We start from the raw sequence: 22,883 nt of genomic DNA, 5'->3' as shown, positions 1-22,883 counted from the left end.
CCAGGTCGACGGATGACGGCGCTGCTGAAACATTGGCGGGGGGTGGGAGAGGTGTGCATTGCTGGCTCTGGTAGAGTAAATATATATTATGTTCGGGGGGGGGGGGGGGGGATAATGCGTATAATGTACAGCTGATATCGCCTGTTACGCCGCAGGCGATGCACGAGCAATTCCCATGTCGGGTCCCGCCGTGTCCCCGCGGAGGAGCAGAAAAACGACAAGGATGACGTGACGGGACTCGGCGACGACGACAGAAATAATAATAATAATAATATATTATATTATTATTACGATATTATTATGCGCGCGTTTCGGTGTGGCATCGAGAGTGCTCGGTTATTCGGGACAAATCAATATAATATGAATAGTACATGTCGTCGTTGTGCTGCATAGAAATTATATTCGTAAGCGCTCTCGGCCGACGTATAGTCGTTGTGTTTTGCCACCTGGTAACTCTGAATATTACGCTTGACACTAAACGAATGTTGTACATTTAAGTATCGGGGATGCGTCCAGAAAATTATTTCTCTTACTGTCTTTTTTTTGGATTTACGCGGTGGGTAGATTACACCCATGCGAGATCATTTCAATGATGTGATTAGAGTATTGTACGATATTTTTAAATTACAAAAGTCGTTTTTAGAATTATTATTGCGAAAAATCTAGCATCATTCCAACAAGGAAGCCCCTCTCAACTGGTGCACCGCAAACTTAGACTAGAGATACGGCAAAATGTGTTTGATTGTGTAAAACAAGGGTTTTACAATTTCATAAAATTTATTTTCTCGAAATATTTCATTTCCACGAAAAATAAAAATAAAATGTTTATTATATCCAAAAGTTTATAGTGGTCAACTTACAAGTGAGCATTTTTAAAAGTTGGTTTATTGTATGAAACAAAACAAATATGCAACATAATTTTTACATATAATTTATAAGTTGTTCAACAAATCTATAATATCATAACATTGGTGGAACTTCACGGTTATAAGATAATTTAAATCAAAATTAATGTTATATTATAGCCTAAAATAAAAAAAAAATCGTTTTTAATCAAATACACCCAAGACCAACTTGTTCATTATGCACAATTCCGAAAAATATTATTGGTTTTCATTATACTTTACTCAGTAGGATTAAAGTGGGAGGTTGTTTATGTGTAAATCTCTGTAATTCTTTCGGATTTTCCCGACCATAATATCGGTCTGTGCAATGGCGTACAACGCGGTATTCCTCTAATATAATAATATAATAATTTTATTATATACTTTATACGATTCATACACTATTCGTAGTCTTCTATCGAACGTATAATATTATTTGGAATTTCCAAGGATATAATATAATATTCCGAGTAGTTGCGCGAGTGGACATCTCTATTCGGTCACTGCAGTTTACGGCATTTTAAAAATATTGCGTTTCGATAATATAATACGCCTTATACTATATAAATTGTATATTTTGTATATTATATTTTATAGTTGCAGTATACTCGGACGTGGTTCGGAAATTTAACGAACGGCTTGTTGTCATATTTTTGTTATTATTATTATTTTTGGCTGCACCGGATACAATAATATTGTTATATCGCTCTAGAGAAATACCCATCGAATGGATCTCAATACTAGACTGCAGGTATATACATACTTTTAGGCGTGGTGTAGTACGCAATTTTATATTACGGGATTGGTTTTAAGGCGATTTTCTCTGTACCATACGTGGACGACACGGACTATGTCAAAACGAATTTAATTACACCCAATTTCCAAACACAATATCATTATGCAGTATTCTGACCAGTTATCGTTTTGGTAACCTTAACTTACCGGGTGAGTTCTAACAGGATCGTCGGATCTGACGTAAGTAGAGCAAGTCGGATCTTAGTATCACTGGAGGAGTTCTTTAGCGATTGAAATATTACAATGTATATCGTTATAATCACGCCAGAGGCCTGCATGCATCACACTGTAATGTATCAATACATTTCTTACCTCTGTCAGTATTTTCAGACACACCGCGGCCGAGTATATATCTTGTCAAATATAGTTACCTACCTAAATTAAACCACTTCAGATCAGTCTATACTACCTTTAAATCAAGTGATGGATCTAAACGTGTTAATTAATAATACCCCGATCACAATCTGGTTAAATATTTAGGAGTCCACCTAGACAAAACACGGAATAACCAAATTAAATAATATTAATAGTATATTAATACGCTTAGCGATAGCTCCATTAAAATCACCCTTCAAATCTATCTGAACACAAAGTTACAACCTTGGGGTGTTAACGTGTTGTTAAAATTGACGATGATTACAAAATTCAAACGTTCATTTCCACAAACTCACAATTGGTCCTCTTTTCATTTCAAATTACCTGCTATAACGAATATCATAATATAAAAACAATTATTGAAAAACTAAACGCTGTTTACGGGAGGTTGCTTGCCAAATTCGTTAGCCAACACATACCATTCATAAATAATGTATTCATCGCAACGCATTCAGAAATCTCTGTCATATGGAAATGGTGTACTCATCTCCAATATAATATTTTTAATAATAACTATACATATACAATACGTCATCATAAAAAAACTCAAGTGCTGCAAATGGGTGTATTTTTTAATTAAGTCTTTCACGCCAGTAAATTTATTAAATTATCGATAAATCGCTGCAGTGTACCGTCATAAATGAGTATATAAATTTGGACAACATTCATAATGATATTATATTATAATATTGACATTCTGCAGATTTATCATCGTCGTATATAGCTGTAAAAGCAATACATTTTTCAATTTTTAAGAAAATAAAATATTATCATTTTGAAACCAGATTTTAGAAATCCTAATTATAATATCTAGATCACTAGCTAAATCCCCAAACGTGAATTGTTCTATAATATTAAACGTAATTTGGCATGAGAACGAAATTTCAGTGGAATCAGTCATCACCGTGAAGTGGATTATGTACTATGTAGGTACTTTGTTGGTACTTTAAATATGTTTAAAAGTAAAATAATATTATAAATTATTTTTTACCACACAACCAATGTTATCAAGCTCAATGTTAAGGATTTAAGCTTTTGGAAAATAATAATATGTTTTTATTTATTAAATATAATATAATGACATAGAATTACTAAAACTACTAGAAAATACAAGAATAATGCATTAATGTATTAAAGTGAATAATATAAAAACCCGATCATTTAATGAAAAAAATAATATTGGGAAGAAAACAAGAGTTTGTAGGATAAGTTAAAAATCATGAGAGAGATTAACCAAAGTACCTATATTCACTATACATCCTCAAAAAATCCAAAAAAGCCTGTGGTTCTACAAGGCAAATAGCTAATTATTGAAAAAAAATTGAGACAATAACCAATAAAAATTTCAAGTATAAAGTCGACTACAAATTTTTAATGACAATATATAATTTAAGGAAGAAAACAATTATTGTATTTAATGATATTACGACGGTTTATCGAACGTTTTTGAAAAAAAAAATTTTTTCAGACATGACGTGACTTTTGAACATATAATTATGAAATTCTGACATGTTCACGACCTACGCCCACGCATGATGAGTAACGATGATACGTCATAAAATATATTATAATATTATGTGTTGCACATCGGCCTTAGGTTGCAAGCGGTTCGTTTTCGCGGTCGACTCGTGAAAATTATGTCCGCACTCCTGCGTGGGGCCTGGTCGTCGTTCCGGTCGCGAGGATTAACCACATATTATATACCTATATATTATAATATTATACACACGTGTGTGCGTTTCGGTCCGCGAAATTACAAAACGTCTCTCGTAGTCTGCTGGCTGTCAAAACACGACAAAACCTCTGGGCGACCGACGCCGGTGATTACGCGTCGTGACACGTAATGCAGCACACGACGGTGACGCGTAAAACATAATTATTATTATCATTATTATTATTATTATTATTATTATTACTATCACAGTTGTAGTTGTCGTGGCCGTCATGGCCACAAAATTAAATTTGGAAAATGCTGTGTCTGCGAGAGGACGTGTCGCGGAGCTGCAAAACGTATGAGATGAAAATTCGGTCAAGATCTTATAACAAAAATAAAACGACGAAAATGTATAATAGCTGTAAAATTATTATCATATTAAACTCATAGTATGTCACTTTATGTCATACGCCTATAATGTTCAACACATGCCTAGCTACGTAAAACGAAAATGTAATTTAAAACTAAATGCTAAGAATCAAAAAGCCTTTTGTTATTTATTTTATATTTTACATTTTTACATCACAGTTTTATCGTTGCGTGATATTTTTTAAAAGGTTTATTGAATTACTGTTGGTCGTAGTCGAGTAAAATGTTGAAAGAGAAAGAGTGTTCATAAACCGTGTAACCGTCAATTAAATAAGTGTAGGTAAAATCATTTAACTGTAAAATATTGCGATTTAATTAAAGCGACGCGAGTATAATTTATTGGTAAAGGTTAACCGACGTTTTCACAACTCACGGCGTTTCCCGCGTGTGACGTTTCTATTTGCCCCCAGAAGTGACATAATTTTACATAATATTTATATAACATTATTAAGTATGTAGGATGCGAACAACAAACTTCCAACGTTCAATATAACGGTCGCCAAAACCGATCACTTTGCTAATGAAATGATATTTTTACCTTATATCTCGTGTTGTTATAAGAACCACCGAATACTGATGGTATTATTATTCCATACATGTTGTAATATTAATGTATTTCGCTGTAAAATAATTAAACATATTGTAAACTGATAAACGTGTGTAACAACCGGCCAGTAGGACTCCCTTCTCCATACGACTGGTCTAAGGAATCTGCTGAATAAACCCTTTTTTAACGGACGACCAGCTACGTAGCAGTTAGTCTTTGAGTATTAACGCATTACAGACCATTTCAGTGTATTTCTTTTATTAAAACACTATTACAATTAAATAAAGAATATAATTTTTAGCCAAAGAAATTTCGTCTCGTTATTTTTATTTGTTGTGGAGTCGCTAAGTGCGCGTCCATAACAATATTAAGTCGAATAATCAAAAATTTGATACCTACTCTCCGAAAGGGAAAAATATGTAGAATTGAAAAAAAAACACCCTAAAGATTTCGGTAGAAAATATGACGGAAGGATAGGAAAGTACTGGCCACAAACCTGCAGCTGCAGGTCGGTTTACCGTTTCTCTGATCAAAATAATAATAATAATTATTACGAACCTAAAGTTCAACAGTCGTTCATCCACCCGCGCGTTGTAATAGCTGTTTGAAGACGTTTTCCTTCGCTATCAGTAGAACGCGGAGACTCGGTGTACGCATAATATTATTATTATTATTATTATTATTATTAATATTATACCTACCTATAATGTTTTTCTCACCACGAATCTGTCTCACGCACAGCAACGATATTATGTGCGTGCGCATTTATATATAGGTACCTTTTATCAGCGTTAAGCACACACTCGTCCGCACTTGTCGCGCACCCCACTTATAAGTGCCGCGTGAACTGCACCACCCAGCGGGCTCGGTTGAAAATACATATTATTATTATTAATATTATTATGCGTCAAGTCTGTTCCATTTGATTTAGCAGCCCAAAACGTAAAATGCTCACACACACAGGCACACACACACACACACACACACACACACACACACACACACGCACAATATGATGAACGCACTAACACGCTCGAACGAGCGGTGTTTTGTCGTTGACCCCAAAAAGACTAACCGTAGTTATGTGGTATAGAACACAAAACTATAACGGTACTGTTAATAACAATAACGATACACCCGAATGATTATTAGACTCAAGCCGCTCTCACTCGAGTGGTAGGTTAACGCGGTATAATAGAGCTACTACACGAGTCCACCGCGATATATTTACGTCCAAGCCTGGGCAAAAACGAGTTAAAAAGTCGAGTTAAAAGTAAGTCGATTTTAACTTTTTTAAATTTACTTTTCATTAAAACTTAATCATTAACTTTACTGAATTTTATCGATATCAACTTAATAAATAACGAGTTACTTTTACACAAATCCAAGTGACGTTAGTTTATAAACAATTCAATAATAAATATAATATAACTGTTATAATATTGCATAAACATTTACTAAAATAGTGAATTAAAAATGTAATTTGACTATTGTTCCATTAACCAGAATTATTTAATACAAATAATTTAACTTAAGTTAATAAGTTATAAATATATTTTAAATTAAATATTTACATTCAATTTACCTACTTGGGATTTTGGTGATTTTATACAATATACGTCAAGTACTATATTTTATTTATTTCTTCCGTCATATTGTACCGCCTGCAGATACATCATAATATTATAATTATTATTATTACTCACGTCGATCTGATGTAAAATACACAATCATACATAAACCAATTCAAACTATACGTAATAATCAGGGTTGTCAAACAAAATTAGCGACGGATGAAAATATAAGATATAGGGCATAAACAAATTGATTAATTTAGTTAAATAATTATTTAAATACGAACCATATGTACTATATTTTCGAATGATTCGAAAATTAGTATGATAAATAGTTTTATTGCCAAACGCAGTTGATTTTGTCGCCTCCCAATTTTAAATTTGTAGCTCCACCGCTGCACATAATGTCATACATATTTTATACGATAGGAGTTTGTGCATGTACAATACATATTATAATATGTGAACCTTGTATATTGTATTCACACGGCGGAGAATAAGAGAAGAATGAAAATAATATAAGATAGGGCATAAAAAAATCAATTGATTTAGTTGAATAATTATTTAAATACGAACCATATGAATTCTTTTCGAATATTTTGAAAATTAGTATGATAAATAGTTTTGTTTGACGCTTGCCAAACGCAGTCGATTTTGTCGCCTCCCAATTTTAAATTTGTAGTTCCACCGCTGCACATAATGTTATACATATTTTATACGATAGGAGTTTGTGCGTGTACAACATACACATATATATAAAACCTTGTATATCGTATTCACACGGCGTAAAGTGTCCAGCGTTATTTAAAAGGGGGGTGGGTGCGACCCCCTTTTAATTTTTACGACCGCCGAGAAAACACGTACACCGCACGGAAATTAAAAAAACAAATTAAAAGGGTGTTGTTTGAGTCCAGAAAACCGTATAAAGGCTATGTGTGTAAACCACATACATACATATAAATATATATATATATATAATAATAATAATATGTATGACAAAGTGAAGACCAGCCTTTATTCATCGACGGTCCAAATTGGAAATAATATTTTACGCATAATTTGTTTGATATTGCGGCAAAAAAAGGTCATCTACAAATTGTCAATGTTATTTTCGTAATAACAATATGCAAAATAGTCTTATAATAATTTTGTATTATAATATTATCACGACTGTTATGTTTTTTCGTATTAATTTTAAGTCGTTATTACTTCAGAAACCAAACGTAAACATACATTTCAAATTGTATGTTTGTTAAAACTTGAAGTATACAGTCATGCTTGAAGTGGCGTTTGTGAAATGTAAAAACTTACCTTAAGCATGTCATACGGTTTGACTAGTTTGCCTTTCAAGTACTTACACATTATACGCTGCTCGTCAAGTGTTAAAATCGTGTACAAATGTAGTCTTTTTCTCCTAAAAATCAATACCAATTATTTAGTTCACCGAGCGTCTCTCCCAACGCGTCATATATCGTTGATCTAACTTAATACAAATTGTCGATCTATCCATGCGTATCTTCTGCATCATTTTTTATAATCGTCAAAGGCTAATCAGATGGAATTTTTTTTTTCTAGGAACTCGTGAGTGCACTTTCGCCTGAATAAGGCTCCTGACCACCCCCGAGTCCATGCTGTCCACCATCGCTGCCGTAGTTGCTGCGACCGTCAACGATAGCAGCTGTGGACCTCGCGAGGAACTAGACGACACCGTCCGTCGTCAACTCCGTCGTGGGAGCCGACCTACCTCCACTGTCGGAGCAGCTAACGCCGCTCGCCAGTGCCGTCATCTGACGACGATCCGACCGGACCAGGTAGCTGGGCACAGATGAAACCATCATCACCGTTGCAATTGTCGTCTCCACCGTCGCCATCGACAGCCGTTTTCGGCTTGATCATCGACCGCGACCGGCTTGGGAAACACCTCGTCCAAAAGCACAGGGAGTCGTCGCCGTCCTAGTTCACGTCGACCACTCGACGGGGGGGTGGAGGGCTCTTCGATGTACGTGCGATCCACCGATACCGCAGCAGCAGTCGCCATCACCACCACCGCCACCGACCGCACTGACGACCGGCGTCGATTATGAAGAAACACAAACGCGAACACTTGGATTGCGGCTGACGACGATAACTGAACTGCGGTCCCGGGGACACACACACGATCACTCGCCACACACACACACACTTACCTCAAACCGTACACATACACACACCCATACACATACCCAACCCACCCACACACACAAACACACACACACCCATGCCACGTGCCCACACAGGATATCATATACGCCATCACTACATTATAGCTGCAGCTGTACGATACATACATAATACTGTTGTATGATAAGAATCACACGTCATCGCGCCTCTCGCCCCTCGTCCACTCTAATTCGTTAATTCCGAATTGCTCACGCCATCTTGTCGTTGATACGCGATTTTGTAGATAAATATAATATAATATACGATCGATGTGATAATATGTTTTCGTTCGAGACCGCGACGCGAATATAATTATAATCGTCCGATACACGGCGGTCATACCGTGACCACGGTCGTTGTCGTAATATAATCATCCGCGTCGTCGTGCGCGAGTTTCATTTTGTCCGCCAATATGGCCGAAACGACACACTCGAGCAAACATAGCTAACAGCCTACTTCTGGGTAACAAAGGTGCACCCATTATGCCAGGGGGCCGACGAGGTCTGGTCGCCCCTCAAAACACGTTCTTGGAAAACATCATCCGGAGATCGAGCTCCCAACGTAAGTACACACGCCAGTTATATTACTCATATAATGTTATGCATTATAATATGTGTATTAAAAAGGTTACATAACATTAAATTATAAGTATTTATCAAGTAAACAGGTTGACCGCCACGAGACCCTTTTTAAAATCGATTTCAGTGAGACTTAGAATGGGGTCAAAATTATCAATCCTACTTATATTTTTGATAACCCAAATAGAGTCAATTTTAAGTAACTTGGAAAAAACTCGTGGCGGTCAACCTGGTTAATACGCGGACATTATGGTTGTGTGGGTATCATTGTAGTTTTCAAAGGTTGGTAGGTAAATAAAAATATTTTCCTGGACTAATTATATTAAATAAACGTCAAATAATAACTTAGTAGTTAACAAACAATACATTTAAGTCTAAAAAAGTAGAGGTAATATAAGAAAAATCTTTAATTGTAATCAGTCAAAAAGGAGATCGTTAATTTTTTTTTTATTAACCACTGGGTCATCCTCCCACGTCATATTATAGTGATTATGTAATATTCAAATATTTTAAACAATAACTAAACATTTTGATAAAAGAGCATTCTTATTTATATTTCTTCTCATTTGGACATTAACTGTTTAACTTTAGATTTAGTTAATCACACGATTTTGTCAGCCGATAAAGTAATAAATAATCAATAATTTAATATCGTATTATAATATAATGTTAGGTATACAGTATTATTATTAAAAATAAAAATTACTATTATTATAGGGATACCTGAGAACATGTTATAAACATGATTTTATTCTAACTGATTATTTTTCATATCAATTGAAAAAGTGAAGTTATTACAATGTATTTAGATAGTTAAGTTGGAAAAAATAACTTTTCCACTATTCAACGCCCATATTTGATAAGAAAATGTCATATAGATAACCTTGGTATCAACGTTATATTAATTTGGCGTTATCGTCGAAAACGATTTGTTCATTCCGTTACGATGGTTTCGGTCTACGATACATGCATTAGAATTTATTGTATTATAATAATTGAAATTTTAAGATTGGAAAACGTCTCGGGAAGGAAAATGATATCTTCCTTTACCACCGAAGACTTCGTCAAAGTATTGAACAAATCTTCGATTGACTTTACAGGCGTATCTACCCATCGACATTATCGTAAAGTTTTGTATCAGGAAAACCGACAACTAGATTATAATAATATAATAGAAATAATTTAATGTCATCATTGTCGGTTTCATTTCACTGTCAGTATTAGAACGGTTATCCTGATTAAAATTAATATTATAATACGTATCTATGGGGCGAATGGTTAAGAAAATACAACAACAGTTTTATATGTATATGCAGACACGGAAATAAACAAGTTTAACATTAATCCAAAATAGTAATAATATGGTAAAGATAAATTCAATTATTTGTGTTTAATGTACATAGATGACTCGTATAAAATATTTTGACATCAAATTATCTATGATCATATTATTTTAAATGAGCCGTATTAAAATATTGTATGATGATAGTTTTTATAGTTGTAATATTATAATCATACACAAGATTCTAACCTAACTCTATTACCTAATATCGGTGTATATTTTATTTGAGATAAGCTTAATGTCATAGATAAGTAGTAAAATATGAATTTAGATAACATATCTTAGAGTCACCACGATAATAGTAGCAGTGGTAATGAAATACTGTCTAGTAGGTAATTATAGTAATAAAAAAAATTACATAATAATATAACAATAATGAATAAATAAACAATTATTAGTAAAAATAACACTTTTTTATAACGTTCATATTTCGATTAAAATCAGCAATATTATAATGGTGTACGGACTGTATAATTATTTAAATACCTACTATTTACTTGCACATATTACATGAATCAAATTTGAATAATTGAACATTATCATATAACGACAAATAATGCGCCTGTTGTATGTTTAAATACTGTAAATCCAAAACGAATGAAAAATTTGGTAAAATCAAAGAACAATAATATTATAAAATCAACTCGTGCATTGGAATATGCCATATGAATTACTTCCTAACAAATTAAAAAATATAAAAGAAGTAATATTTCACTATCTAAAACATCGTAAATCGTCGAAAAATGCATAAATACTGGGTAAATACCCTCGCTTATATTTATTTAATATTAATATTATAATTAGTTATTTACTATTCTATATAATAAGTTTAAAAAATGTTATCGTTTGGGAAGAAAAATAAACAATTAAAGGCTATCGATAGTACAATAATACTATTGTCTTGTCTGGCACACAACATCAGATGCACTTGCGTTGATCATGGTAAATAGTAAATACCCAAATAACATTTGGTAATTACCGCGGTGCTACAAGCACTACGATTACCAAAGATTGGATATGTGAATGTGCGACCGGTTGACACGGGTTGCACACGCAGGCCAAATATAATATTAAGACGTATATTATGCAGAACTGCAGGAGCATAATATTTCAAAGAATACGCTGGAAGAGCTGAAGAGCTCCCCCCTCCTCCTATTTTTCGGTATGTCTTATTGTACCGGACAAAACAATGAGACAATTTTATCCTCGCATCCCCTTCACTAATCACATAGGCATTTAATCATGGCTTAGTACAATACATATTCATTTATTAACCCTCAGTTGATGTGTCGGTGTTCATTAAACCCTATAAGATATAGTTCGTAATGCAATTATCAGTTCAGCATTTCTACACAGTGAAATATTTATGTTTGTATTGTTATGTGTTTTGGAACTGATTACATTAATTTATAATAATTTGTACAATTTTCATCAATTTTCGAATTCGATGATAATACATAATACATAATACTATTATTATATTAAAATAGTTTTGGTATTTCACATCCCAACACAATATTTACGTCACTTTATTTATATGTATAGAATATATGGATAAACCTTTAACTGATGTGTACGAATACTTCAAAATTTATTTTTTAATTTTTTAATTTTTTAATCATTAATGCATAATAATAAATGTTAGCGTCAATATAATGATATATTTTTTACTCAAAATATTTAGTATTTACATTTTTGATTAATTGTATATTAGTTATAAAGTAAACTATGGAATATTTATTATGAATCATTATAATAATATAAAAGTTTTAAAAGAATATTTATTGAGTGTATGGGGTGTAATAAATAATGATTCCCAACATACTTAAAATGGAAAATATCACTACCTAAGCTATACTAATAAAATATCCTTTTATAAAATATGAATTAGTTATTCATAAATGGCATAAATTATGAGCGGAATTATTTCAAAATTCGAAGTGCTAATTACGAACAGCCACTCACCCACAAAAAAAAAAACGTGCCTACAGATTATTATCGTACCTATCATACTGTATACACATTACACATTATAGTAATATTAATGATAAGTTATATTCTTTATTTTTCATGTTTATTAATTTAACTGTTTAATACCTCCATCGGCGCACGAGGTTTAAAAATAAATAATAGGTGGCCGACTGCCTAAAAATATTGAAGACCCCATGACTTAGGTACTACTTGTAATCAAGTTTCTGACTTTGGTCTTATACTCAATCTGGATAATTTTTATATCATTTGCACACGAATCAGTACCTATATTTTGTAATTTCATGGTTATGATTATCGTACATAATAATATTATCATAATATTATATTATATTATATTCGTCATCGTGTACAGTAGTAGGTTTTTTTCGTCGCTTCTATATTAGACACATACAAAGTTTCTGTTTCTTATTAATTATACTACTCCAACGGGATGGGAACATTTTTATAATTTGAGCCAAATAAAAATTAAAGATGTTTAAATTGTTCTTTTTAAAAAACGGGCCCAATTTTTTCAAACTATATTTTCCATTAACAAGACGTGTACCTAAAAAAAAAATAAGGCCATTGGACACTACTACATGTTTATAATATTATGTTATTTTTAATTATGGCTACTAAAATTATTACTTATGTTTATCGTGTACAATTCTGATTACATGTATGCTTACTGACATAATATTATTAAAATACCACGTTCACTTAAATTTTTATTATGAAAGTATGATACCTCTGACGGTATTTAATATGTTAAAACAAACTCTGAAATAAATACACACATTTGTGTGGGTATATTTTTAATTTATATTATATTGAATTTAAAACGCAAAACTATTTGTATGCACCAATTTTTTTCATGGTAACAACTGTTTGTGATTTTGAAAAAAGCGTACTTCGCGAGAAAAAGCTACACAAATCTGAAAAACAGAAGGTACAACTTATCCATTCGTCTGAATTACGACGCCGTCCACCACAGGACTGACCTGTGTAACACTATTTTGTGAGATGACCCGATAAACGGTATAATAATATAATAACATATGATTACACTATAGTATTAGCAGTAAGTACTAGGAGTTTATCCGTGCAATTGTTAATTGCACAATATAATTTTATTATTTTGTCGCAACCGTGACTATTACGTCATATAGTACCTACCCGAAAAATGTTAATCACACCGCCGGATGACAGTACAAAATAGGTTTTACTATAGTGCAGTGATCATCGAGATAATGCAATTTTTTTATAATAGAATACTTATAGGAAAAACAGTGAATTTATCTATATAATATATTTTCGTGTTATTTAATGTTCATTTATACAGTAATCTAATTATTTTTCGTTGACGACGAGCTTGCGAACAAATTGGCAACTCATTGAAATATAATATCGAATAAATAGTTTATATCGTTTTCATAGCGAGTGCCTGCGATAGTTATATTATAAAAACAACAGTGTTGGGTGTTAGACTAGGAAAAATGGTTGAAACGAGGACTTGGGTCAATATTATATACTGTGGGTTTCTAGAGTTTTGGAAACTTGGCTTTTGCGTTAGTCCCTCGAAGACTAGACAATGCGTCTTAACACACAAGTGTAATTTTCGCGAGGGTACGATTAATTTTTCATCGAAAGCTTAAAAACTTTGGAAATGTACGTTTTTATATTTTAGAAACGTAGGTGGTATTCGTCATTGGGGTAAATACAGATGTTTGTTCCAGTTTTAATCCAATATCTAGTGTGGGGTAGTTCCGTAGAGGGATGTAGTTGATTTAACACTATAGGTAGTTTATCTTATTATATTATATTTATTGTGCACGTTCGTCGAAGACAATGTAAATCAACTGAAGGATTCCAAACGGTTTCAATATCTGACATGGTTACGCCTAGAGCTAGGCGTGCTGATATTTCACCGGAAATTTCCGTCTCTGATGAACGCTCTTTCCGCTTTTCCTGTTTCTCTGATTGCCGTTTTCGAATTCCCCGTATCTTCGTCACCCCATGGACCTTTGAGTGGCTCTTTATTTTCCCTTCGTGGATAGGATAAAAATATATTAAGCTTCGTGCTCATATTTTGCTCCTTTTTTTTTTTTTCGTAAATATTAGTTTTATCTTTAACTCGCTCGCGTAGTTCCGGTTGGATCGGGAAGAGTACGTCGCGTGTACGAAATGCACGAACCATTGTATGTAAATGTATTAATATAATAGATCTTTAGTGAGCTCTGTCCCCATAACCGTCACCCGATGAAAGAATGTTGCATAAAATACGTTACGTATATTCCGACCATTTCACAAACACGTTTCGTTTTGTACATCAATTGTATTCAACGAGGAAAAATCACCGAAATGTTCTTTTACAATAGGTACCTAAGGTTAGGTTAATGTAAGGAAATATTTTTTGGACAGTGATAAGATTTAATTTTTTTTTTTAGGTAAAAATATATATAAGGTTTAAATTTAATTTGTTCTTTCTTGATACAAAAAAAAATTCTAAAAAATTCATTAAGAATGAACAAAATTATAATTACAAAATGAAAAAGATTAAAAATACATCTCGGTTAAAGCAGCTAGTTATTTTATTGAAAAACCAATAAAAATACATAAAATAATATAAACATCTGCCATAATTATGACACATCATAGATTATGACCACTTAACGCACTCCCGTCGGCGCAGCATAACAATGCCGTCCATTACATCGCTAAATTCGTCATAAACGCGCGTGACGGGTTTAATCTTTGCTTACGGCGGACGATTTTAATTAAACCTTGAGCGCTTTTGTACACGTACATAATACGATGATGATGATGACAATGGCGTCGATGGTGTTGGTGGTTACGTTTTAAACAATCCAGAAGAGTGTAGTGACGTCGACCACGCAATTACACGTCATTTACGATAGTAATAATGGTAAAAAAAAATAACAATTACGACAGCGATGACGATGGCTGGTGGAACCTACGAAACACATTTGCACGGAACAAAAATGCGTCTGTAGTATATTTAATTCAAACAAAGAGTGCAAGTCTTCGCTCGCAAGAGGACTGGGCTTTGTGTACTGTAAATTATATAAATGAGACAATTCGATAAGACTCGTCTATGATTGACATCATAAATTAGATTAAATTGCACACATACGTTTGTTATGTTTTTAGTAAAAGTACTTGAAACTACAAACAATCGTTAAATATATTATAATATTGAATACAAGATGAATAACCTTTTAAAGGTTAACGCTTATTTTCTCAAAAAATATTACAATTTTAGAAACATATTTTTTTTGTTATCAACTGAATAATTTTAATACAAAAGTTTTGAAATGAAATCTTATTTTTTAAATATTTTAATCGTTGAAATTGTTTTTATCTAATGAGAATACTCAAAAGTTATTTTATATTTTGGCAGAACGTTATTCTTAGAATTTTAATAAATAATAGTTTATTATATTGCAAGTGAACACAATAGTTCATATATGGGGGGACGAGGTGGCCGAGTGGTCTAACGCGACGGATTCGGCACAGCCGGTCCGAGTTCGATCCTCGACCACTGGGTGGCATTTTTCTCCGTGCAAGTCACGGTGTCCGGAGAACAAGTGCCGCCATCCCCCCACCCCGGGGCACGGCAGAAACCAACGGGTGCCCCATTAGAAATTCTGCCAAACACACACGTGTACCAACCTACCCAATATAAAAACCTACAGTGCCCTCCCCACACCCAATGGCCCATGTTGCCGCGGGTTACCCAATAAAAAAAAAAAAATAGTTCATATGTATTTAATTTTAGATGCATGGAGTATTATGGTGGACAAAGTTTTTTTTAAAATACTTATCAGTTATCAATTATAACATAATATTTTTTGACAAAACGAAGTGCTTATCTTAAAATAACTTGTATGTTGATTTGAGTTGGTAATTTTCACTTGAGCTATAATACTAACTACTAAGTATTATAACAAGACTTGTTTACTTATTTTACATGCCGTGCATTTTCGAAAATCGCACTATGAGGTATGGCATATAATATAGACCGCACAGCGGGGATGTAGCTAAATTGCCTATCTGAAGCGCCGTGTTACCAATGATATAATTTTTTTTTGATCGGAACATAATACCATGCTATTGAAGTAATAATAATAATTATTGTTACGAGACAATGATTTTGCTTTACATTCCTATTATTGTTGTTTAGCGTGTACAGTCCAAGTGAAGCATGTCTCATGATATTATATATTATGTGTGGTACGCTAAACACACAAAAAAAAATAAGTATAATAATATGTACTTCTACTTTTTTAGATCACAAATTTAATGTCTGATGTTAGCAGTATGACATTATATTGAGCTACATTATTAAAACGCATAGATGCATATCAAAACGAGAGTACGCGTGGAAAATTAAAATAAAGCGAACCGAATCGAAAGGATATTACAGTATAAAGCAGTGTTTGTAATATAATGGCACCTAAGCACCTATATATGAAACCATTTTATTAGACGTAATATTATAAAAGTGAAACATCGCATTACGGTTGAAAACACGTAGCTTATTAAGTAAAACAGTTCAAAACGATCCTTCTAAAAAATTATTTAGAAACAATTCGACAACGCAGTTTAGTACTTACTATCGCAATATAAATATAATATGTAGCTCGGTGTTGCACGGTATTTGCATTCAGTCACGAATGTGCTCTGAGTGTACGCTATAGTATTATCTATATTATTAATTTAATACTAGGTACAGTGTAAATATATTTTTAATATAATTTTTAATAACAATTTTCAATATAATATTATTATTAGCAGTCTTAATTTTATTTAAACCTATATTATAATCATCGTTTTTTTTTACCATCGCGTCATTAATATTCAAGTTTTTTTTAATTGTACAAATTACAAATTCGGTACGTTACGACTGTTGTTAGGGTGTCCGTTTGGCGGAGGTCATACATTTTTAACGTAGGTATACTTTATCCTAGCCTAGTGTTTATTTTTCCTCATAACAGTTGTACGAGTCTGACGGATAAATCAAGATTGATTTTATCGTTCTGCCAATATTATTATACTATAGTCTACAACTTCTGATTTTATATTTTTTACAAATCGCACTCTTTTATTGACTCGTGTTTTTAACGCAAATAATATGTGTTATTATTATGTGTATTATTATTATAATGATTTCGTTAAAAATAAGAATGTATATGAATCATCCTTCACGAACCGATGGCTACAAGATATTATAATAATATAACGTTTAATCAATGCAACTATTACAAGTTATTTGTAAAATTTATTCACAGACATTGTGTAACTATTGCTATCAAGAATACAATATTTTACCGGTTGTTTGAGAATCGATGTTGTGTAATTTCGTGAAGTGAAATATCGATATCGACGAAATCGTTTTTATTTTATATCGCTTTATAGCTTTACGTATATAATATATCACAGGTATTAGAACGTGCTACAGTTTCAAACACTTTCCGTGCTCCGAAAATTGGATAAACGAGCACATTTTTTTTTAAACAAGTTCGGTGGAAGTGGTAAATTGTTCTCTACAATCTGAAAATATGTGTTTATTTTTAACAAGTATTCATATTTTTTTTTAATAGAGTAACGTTTTTAGAAAAAAATGTTTTTAACAACTATGAATCATTACAAGACAACAGTGTTTAAAACAAAACCATATTTTTAAACTGTTGAGTATTTCGAATAATATTATACATTTTTTATTTCATAATCCAAAGTAGAATATTTTTCTGAGAATTTTATATTTTAATGTAAAAAATCCAATATTAAACTAAAAGTTAATTTTTATAGGTGTCTTAAGTTTAAATTAGTGAAATAGAAAGGCACAAGAAACCTTGGTTAATTACTCCGCTCATCTGAACTACCATTTCAGTTATAGTGGTATCATAACCGTACCACTATTTTATAATGATGTCATCCGTTCTGGCGTAGTGGTATACTATTAAAATGACCATTAAATAAGTCTAATAGCAGCACTGTAAGAGTTGGATTTTATTTTTCTTCTGATAATAATTTATTTCAATAATTAATCGTATTATTGTTATTAAATAATTAAATAACTTGGAAATTATGTTATCATATTTTGACGTGACTAATTATTCAATTATTTCAAAACAATTCATACTATTGTTGATAACACCGATTTATTTAGTAAAAAAGTATACAATGAAATTACCATACACTATCCAAATAAATCTATATTAATTAACTTACTTTTTACTAGATTTTTAGGTTCTTTTATTATTAAAAAACAATGATGACCTTTATATACAATTATCATAACCTGGACTATATTTCTACTTGTGATGAAAACACTATGCAGATGGATAAATAGTTCAAAAACCGTAAAAGATAACAATCAACATATTTAAGTTTTATATATTTTAATTCTCAGAATAATTTTTTCCATTGGAATCTTAAGTTGCCTAGGTTCCATGTAAAAAGGTAATAATACATAATTAGCATAATGATAAAAAGGAAAAACATGTAAATAATTTTTCGATAATGTTGTTGTGTAATATTATACTTCAAATTATGTACAAAAAATGTATTTCTAGAGTCGTTAATATTTTAAGAGAAAAAGTATGTTTTTATTTTAAAAGAATCAACTTGTTTAATGTTTTGGTAAATACTAAATAGTAATTATATGGTTGTTATATTAAGGTACCTATTAGGTACGCGTATACTATAATATTATATTTTGTGGGGTGGCGCATTTTCTGAATGGCTTACCGCTCTATACAATAGAATAGGATGTTGTAAACTTCTATCCTGATAGTGAAATTGTACTTGTTGTGTATAATATTATAATTACCAATGTAAACGCATCGATACGTTTTTAAATGTTTTATTGTTTCTGACATCAGATAGTAAATACACTACTTTTTATAATATGCATTTTAAGACCTGTGTGATGGTGTCCGGGTCTGGTCTGAGTGCTTCATCTAGGGCAGGGATTCCCAACCACCGTGCCGCGGCGCATAAGTGTGCCGCGAAATTATTTGGGTGTGCCGTGTAAAATAGTAAATCTCCTAAAAATAAAAATTGATAAAATGTCCACATGGAAAGCCACAGCTATTATTATACATTAGATAATACCCGATACGCCCGATACTGGTATTACAAGCAGTCATTGAGCAACTGTTCCTCGGTATAGTGATAATCGTGAGCGTGTTCTTACGTAACGGCCGTAACGTGTTAATTTTGGTCAAGAAATATTGTACTTAAATTTAAAAATGGATAGATTTGTAAAAAAACTTAAATTAAGGAATTACGTTGATGCTAATGTAAATGACAATAATTTAAATTTAGAAATTAATATTAAACAATCCACTTCAATAAGTGATAAAGTTTAAATTTAAAAGTTAAACGTAAATATACTGATGATTATTTATGTTTTGGACAGAACTTCTAAAGCTCAATTACTAGGTTTTGGTAGATTTGTTGATAATTCTAATATTGTTGAGCAGTTTTTATTTTGTAAAGAATTTAAGTCAACAACAACAGGGAAGGACATATTTGACGTAATAAATAATTTTTTTGAAAAATCCAGATTATCATGGAATTATTGTTGTGGTGTGTGCACTGATGGAGCTCCGTCTATGACCGGAAAATATAAAGGTTTTGTTACTCTCGCTAAAATTAAAAATCCAGCTATGATTATAACACACTGTTTTATTCATCGAGAAGCTCTGTTTGCAAAAACATTAGGAGAAAAAATGTTAAAAATCTTAAATTATGTTATTAAAATTGTGAATTACATTAAATCTCGGCCATTGAAAACAAAGATTTTTGAAACTATTTGTAAGGAAATGGGTTCAGATCATATACATTTATTGCTACACACAGAAGTAAGGTGGCTATCACGAGGTCAAGTGTTTAATCGAGTTATTGAATTGAAAGAAGAGTTAGAATTATTTTTTTAAAAAGAAAATCTCCCAGTATACAAACATTTTTTTCGAAATGAAAAATTGTTTTATATTTTGGCATACTTGGCTGATATATTTAAAAAACTAAATGATCTTAATGCGTCAATGCAAGGACGTCAGGAAACAAAAATTTCTTAAACGAATAAAATCGGAGGGTTCAAAAACAAAATTGTATTTTGGAAATCTTCAATAATTAAAGGGGATTTTTGAAATTGTCCAACATTTTCAAAATTAACGATGGGGAAATCCAATATTAAAGAACTACAACAACTTATAATTGAACATCTTATATTACTCGAAGAAGAAATTGAACATTATTTTCCATCATTGACAACATCTGCAGATTGAGTCGTGTTGCCATTTGATTTTACAGACAATGTGAATGAACTTGATCTTGCTAATGGCGAAAAGAATGAATTCATTGATATGTGTTCTAGTTCTACTATCCGAATATTATTTAATAGTCAGAAAAATAACATAGATTCCTTCTGGTTAAATTTAGCTTCAGGATATCCAGCTTTTTCTCAGAAAGCGATACTATTGTTATTACCATTTTCCACATCGTATCTTTGTGAACAGGCATTTTCTGGTCTGAACAATATAAAAACAAGTAGTAGAAATCGTTTGAAAAATGTTGAACCTGATTTGTGTCTTGCTGTTTCAACTGTTTCGCCCCAAATAGAGGAATTATGTAAAAAATACCATCTCAAATATGACATTAAATTTGTATCATTAAAATAATAAATAAAAACAATATATTATATATCAATATGACATTATGTATATTCATTATTATTTATTTGTGTGCCGTGAAAATTTTTTAAATGAACAAGTGCGCTGTTATGTAAAATAGGTCGGGAATCCCTGATCTAGGGGATGATTGTTGATTTTGAGGCTGCTGAGTTCGACTATTATTATACGTACTGGAAGTATTCTGTAATATTATTATGTGGTTGACTGAGAGTTTGGTTCAGCAACTAAATTGCACCTTGATTTTTCTTAGGTATGTCCGATGCGCAGTCTGTTGATTATTAGTAATTACCTTATCTCATCTGTTCAGAATGAGGTTAGGCCAGCCGAATATTTTTATTGATTTAGTGTTTTGTGTAAGCATGTGTGTCTTCCATTTTATTTGGATGAGTTCTTTTAATTAGTTCTTTTGTACCTACGCAGTAGTTATACTATAAGTTTTGGGGTATTGGTAGATTTTACTGCTCTCGTGGATTCTTGATCTGCCTTGTCGTTCCCTTAGATGTTGCTAAGTTCAGGAACCCATATTAGATCTTATTACTTCGTTCAAACATTTAAACTTTCATCGACGCTTTTACGATACATTGGACAAAAAAACAAACGGACATTTTTCTTATATTTACCTACACTGGTTTTAATAAGTATCGATAGTGAGTATATTCTGTATTAATAACATTTACCTATTTTACGATTTTCTTATACGATAAGATGTCATGTATGTCGTTGTAAATTGTTCTCAAATCATTGTTATTTTATATATTTTATATTCACATGCACACGAGAGATTTTCCTATATTATACGACTAAATATAAAATAAAATATATTGATTGTGTGTGAAAAAAAAAACCGTATAGTTTTCACCAGAGGTTAACAACAAGAATAAAAAAAAATAATATTGTTTTCTAAGATTAAATATTGAACCATAGTTTTCTTTAGTATAATTTATTGATACGATTATTTCAAAAATTCGATATTTTTTTGTTTATATTTTTCTTTAAAATATCATAATATAATTATTATTAAAATAATAAAATATATTAATCATTGATAATATTATTATTGTTTGGACGTCCATTTCGTGTTTATAATAATATGGTATTCATAATTTTCCGCTATCGCTTATTGGCCAAGTGCTTTCATAAGCATCATAACTTGAAACCTTTTACGAAGGATAAGTGTATGCCATCAATTGAGATTCAAACGAGCTATTATTATGTACCTTCGAAAGCATTATTATACGTGTAGATATGATAATATAATACTGTTGTGGTAGATTAATAAAACATCATTGTTTATCGTGGGTACGAGTTTATTTATCATTACCCGAGAGCATTTTAAATTCATGCGGACGTCGATTTGGATTGATTACATAAATATTATTCTATATACACGTCTTACACGGCGTGTTATTTTAATTACCCTGTTAGTAAATTAAAACGCGTTTTATATAAGTCCACCTATGATATACAACCATGTTTCTTTATAAATTATATCGACATTTTGTTTTTTCAATACGAGCCTTATTTTTATGTAATTAAATTTATACAATTTTAAATTAAACGAAGTAGACAATTTAAAAAAAAATAATTAGAAACGCGAAACTTCGTTAGTCAACTTATGATACCCATAATTATCAATTAGTAAAAATAAAAATATGAAAACATTGATTGATTTATTGTTAAATTCTTAATATTAAAATAAAAGAAAATGTATTAGATATGGTTCTGGGAAATTAAGACATCGTTCTATATATGAAAATTTTATCATTGGTTTTTACATTTTTGTTCAATTTTCCAGTACTAATGTCATATTTT

General features: G+C 31.6%; 1 protein-coding gene across 8 annotated transcripts in view; it reads left to right on the top strand.

Annotated features, from left to right (window-relative positions):
• LOC132940339 (potassium voltage-gated channel protein eag) overlaps nt 1-22,883 on the top strand; it is a 221,152-nt gene that overhangs the window by 124,825 nt on the left and 73,444 nt on the right. For all 8 annotated transcript variants that reach the window (XM_061007871.1, XM_061007868.1, XM_061007874.1 and 5 more), the window contains exon 5: nt 7,834-9,018. In XM_061007871.1, the coding sequence (XP_060863854.1) occupies nt 8,940-9,018 (79 nt within the window). In that variant the 5' untranslated portion in view covers nt 7,834-8,939. The remainder of the gene's footprint in view (nt 1-7,833; nt 9,019-22,883) is intronic.

The sequence above is a fragment of the Metopolophium dirhodum genome, chromosome 3 (genome assembly GCF_019925205.1).
Source record: "Metopolophium dirhodum isolate CAU chromosome 3, ASM1992520v1, whole genome shotgun sequence".
In the NCBI taxonomy this organism is placed as follows: domain Eukaryota; kingdom Metazoa; phylum Arthropoda; class Insecta; order Hemiptera; family Aphididae; genus Metopolophium; species Metopolophium dirhodum.
Note: the sequence above shows the minus strand (reverse complement) of the source record. Positions and strands in the feature narration are given on the sequence as shown.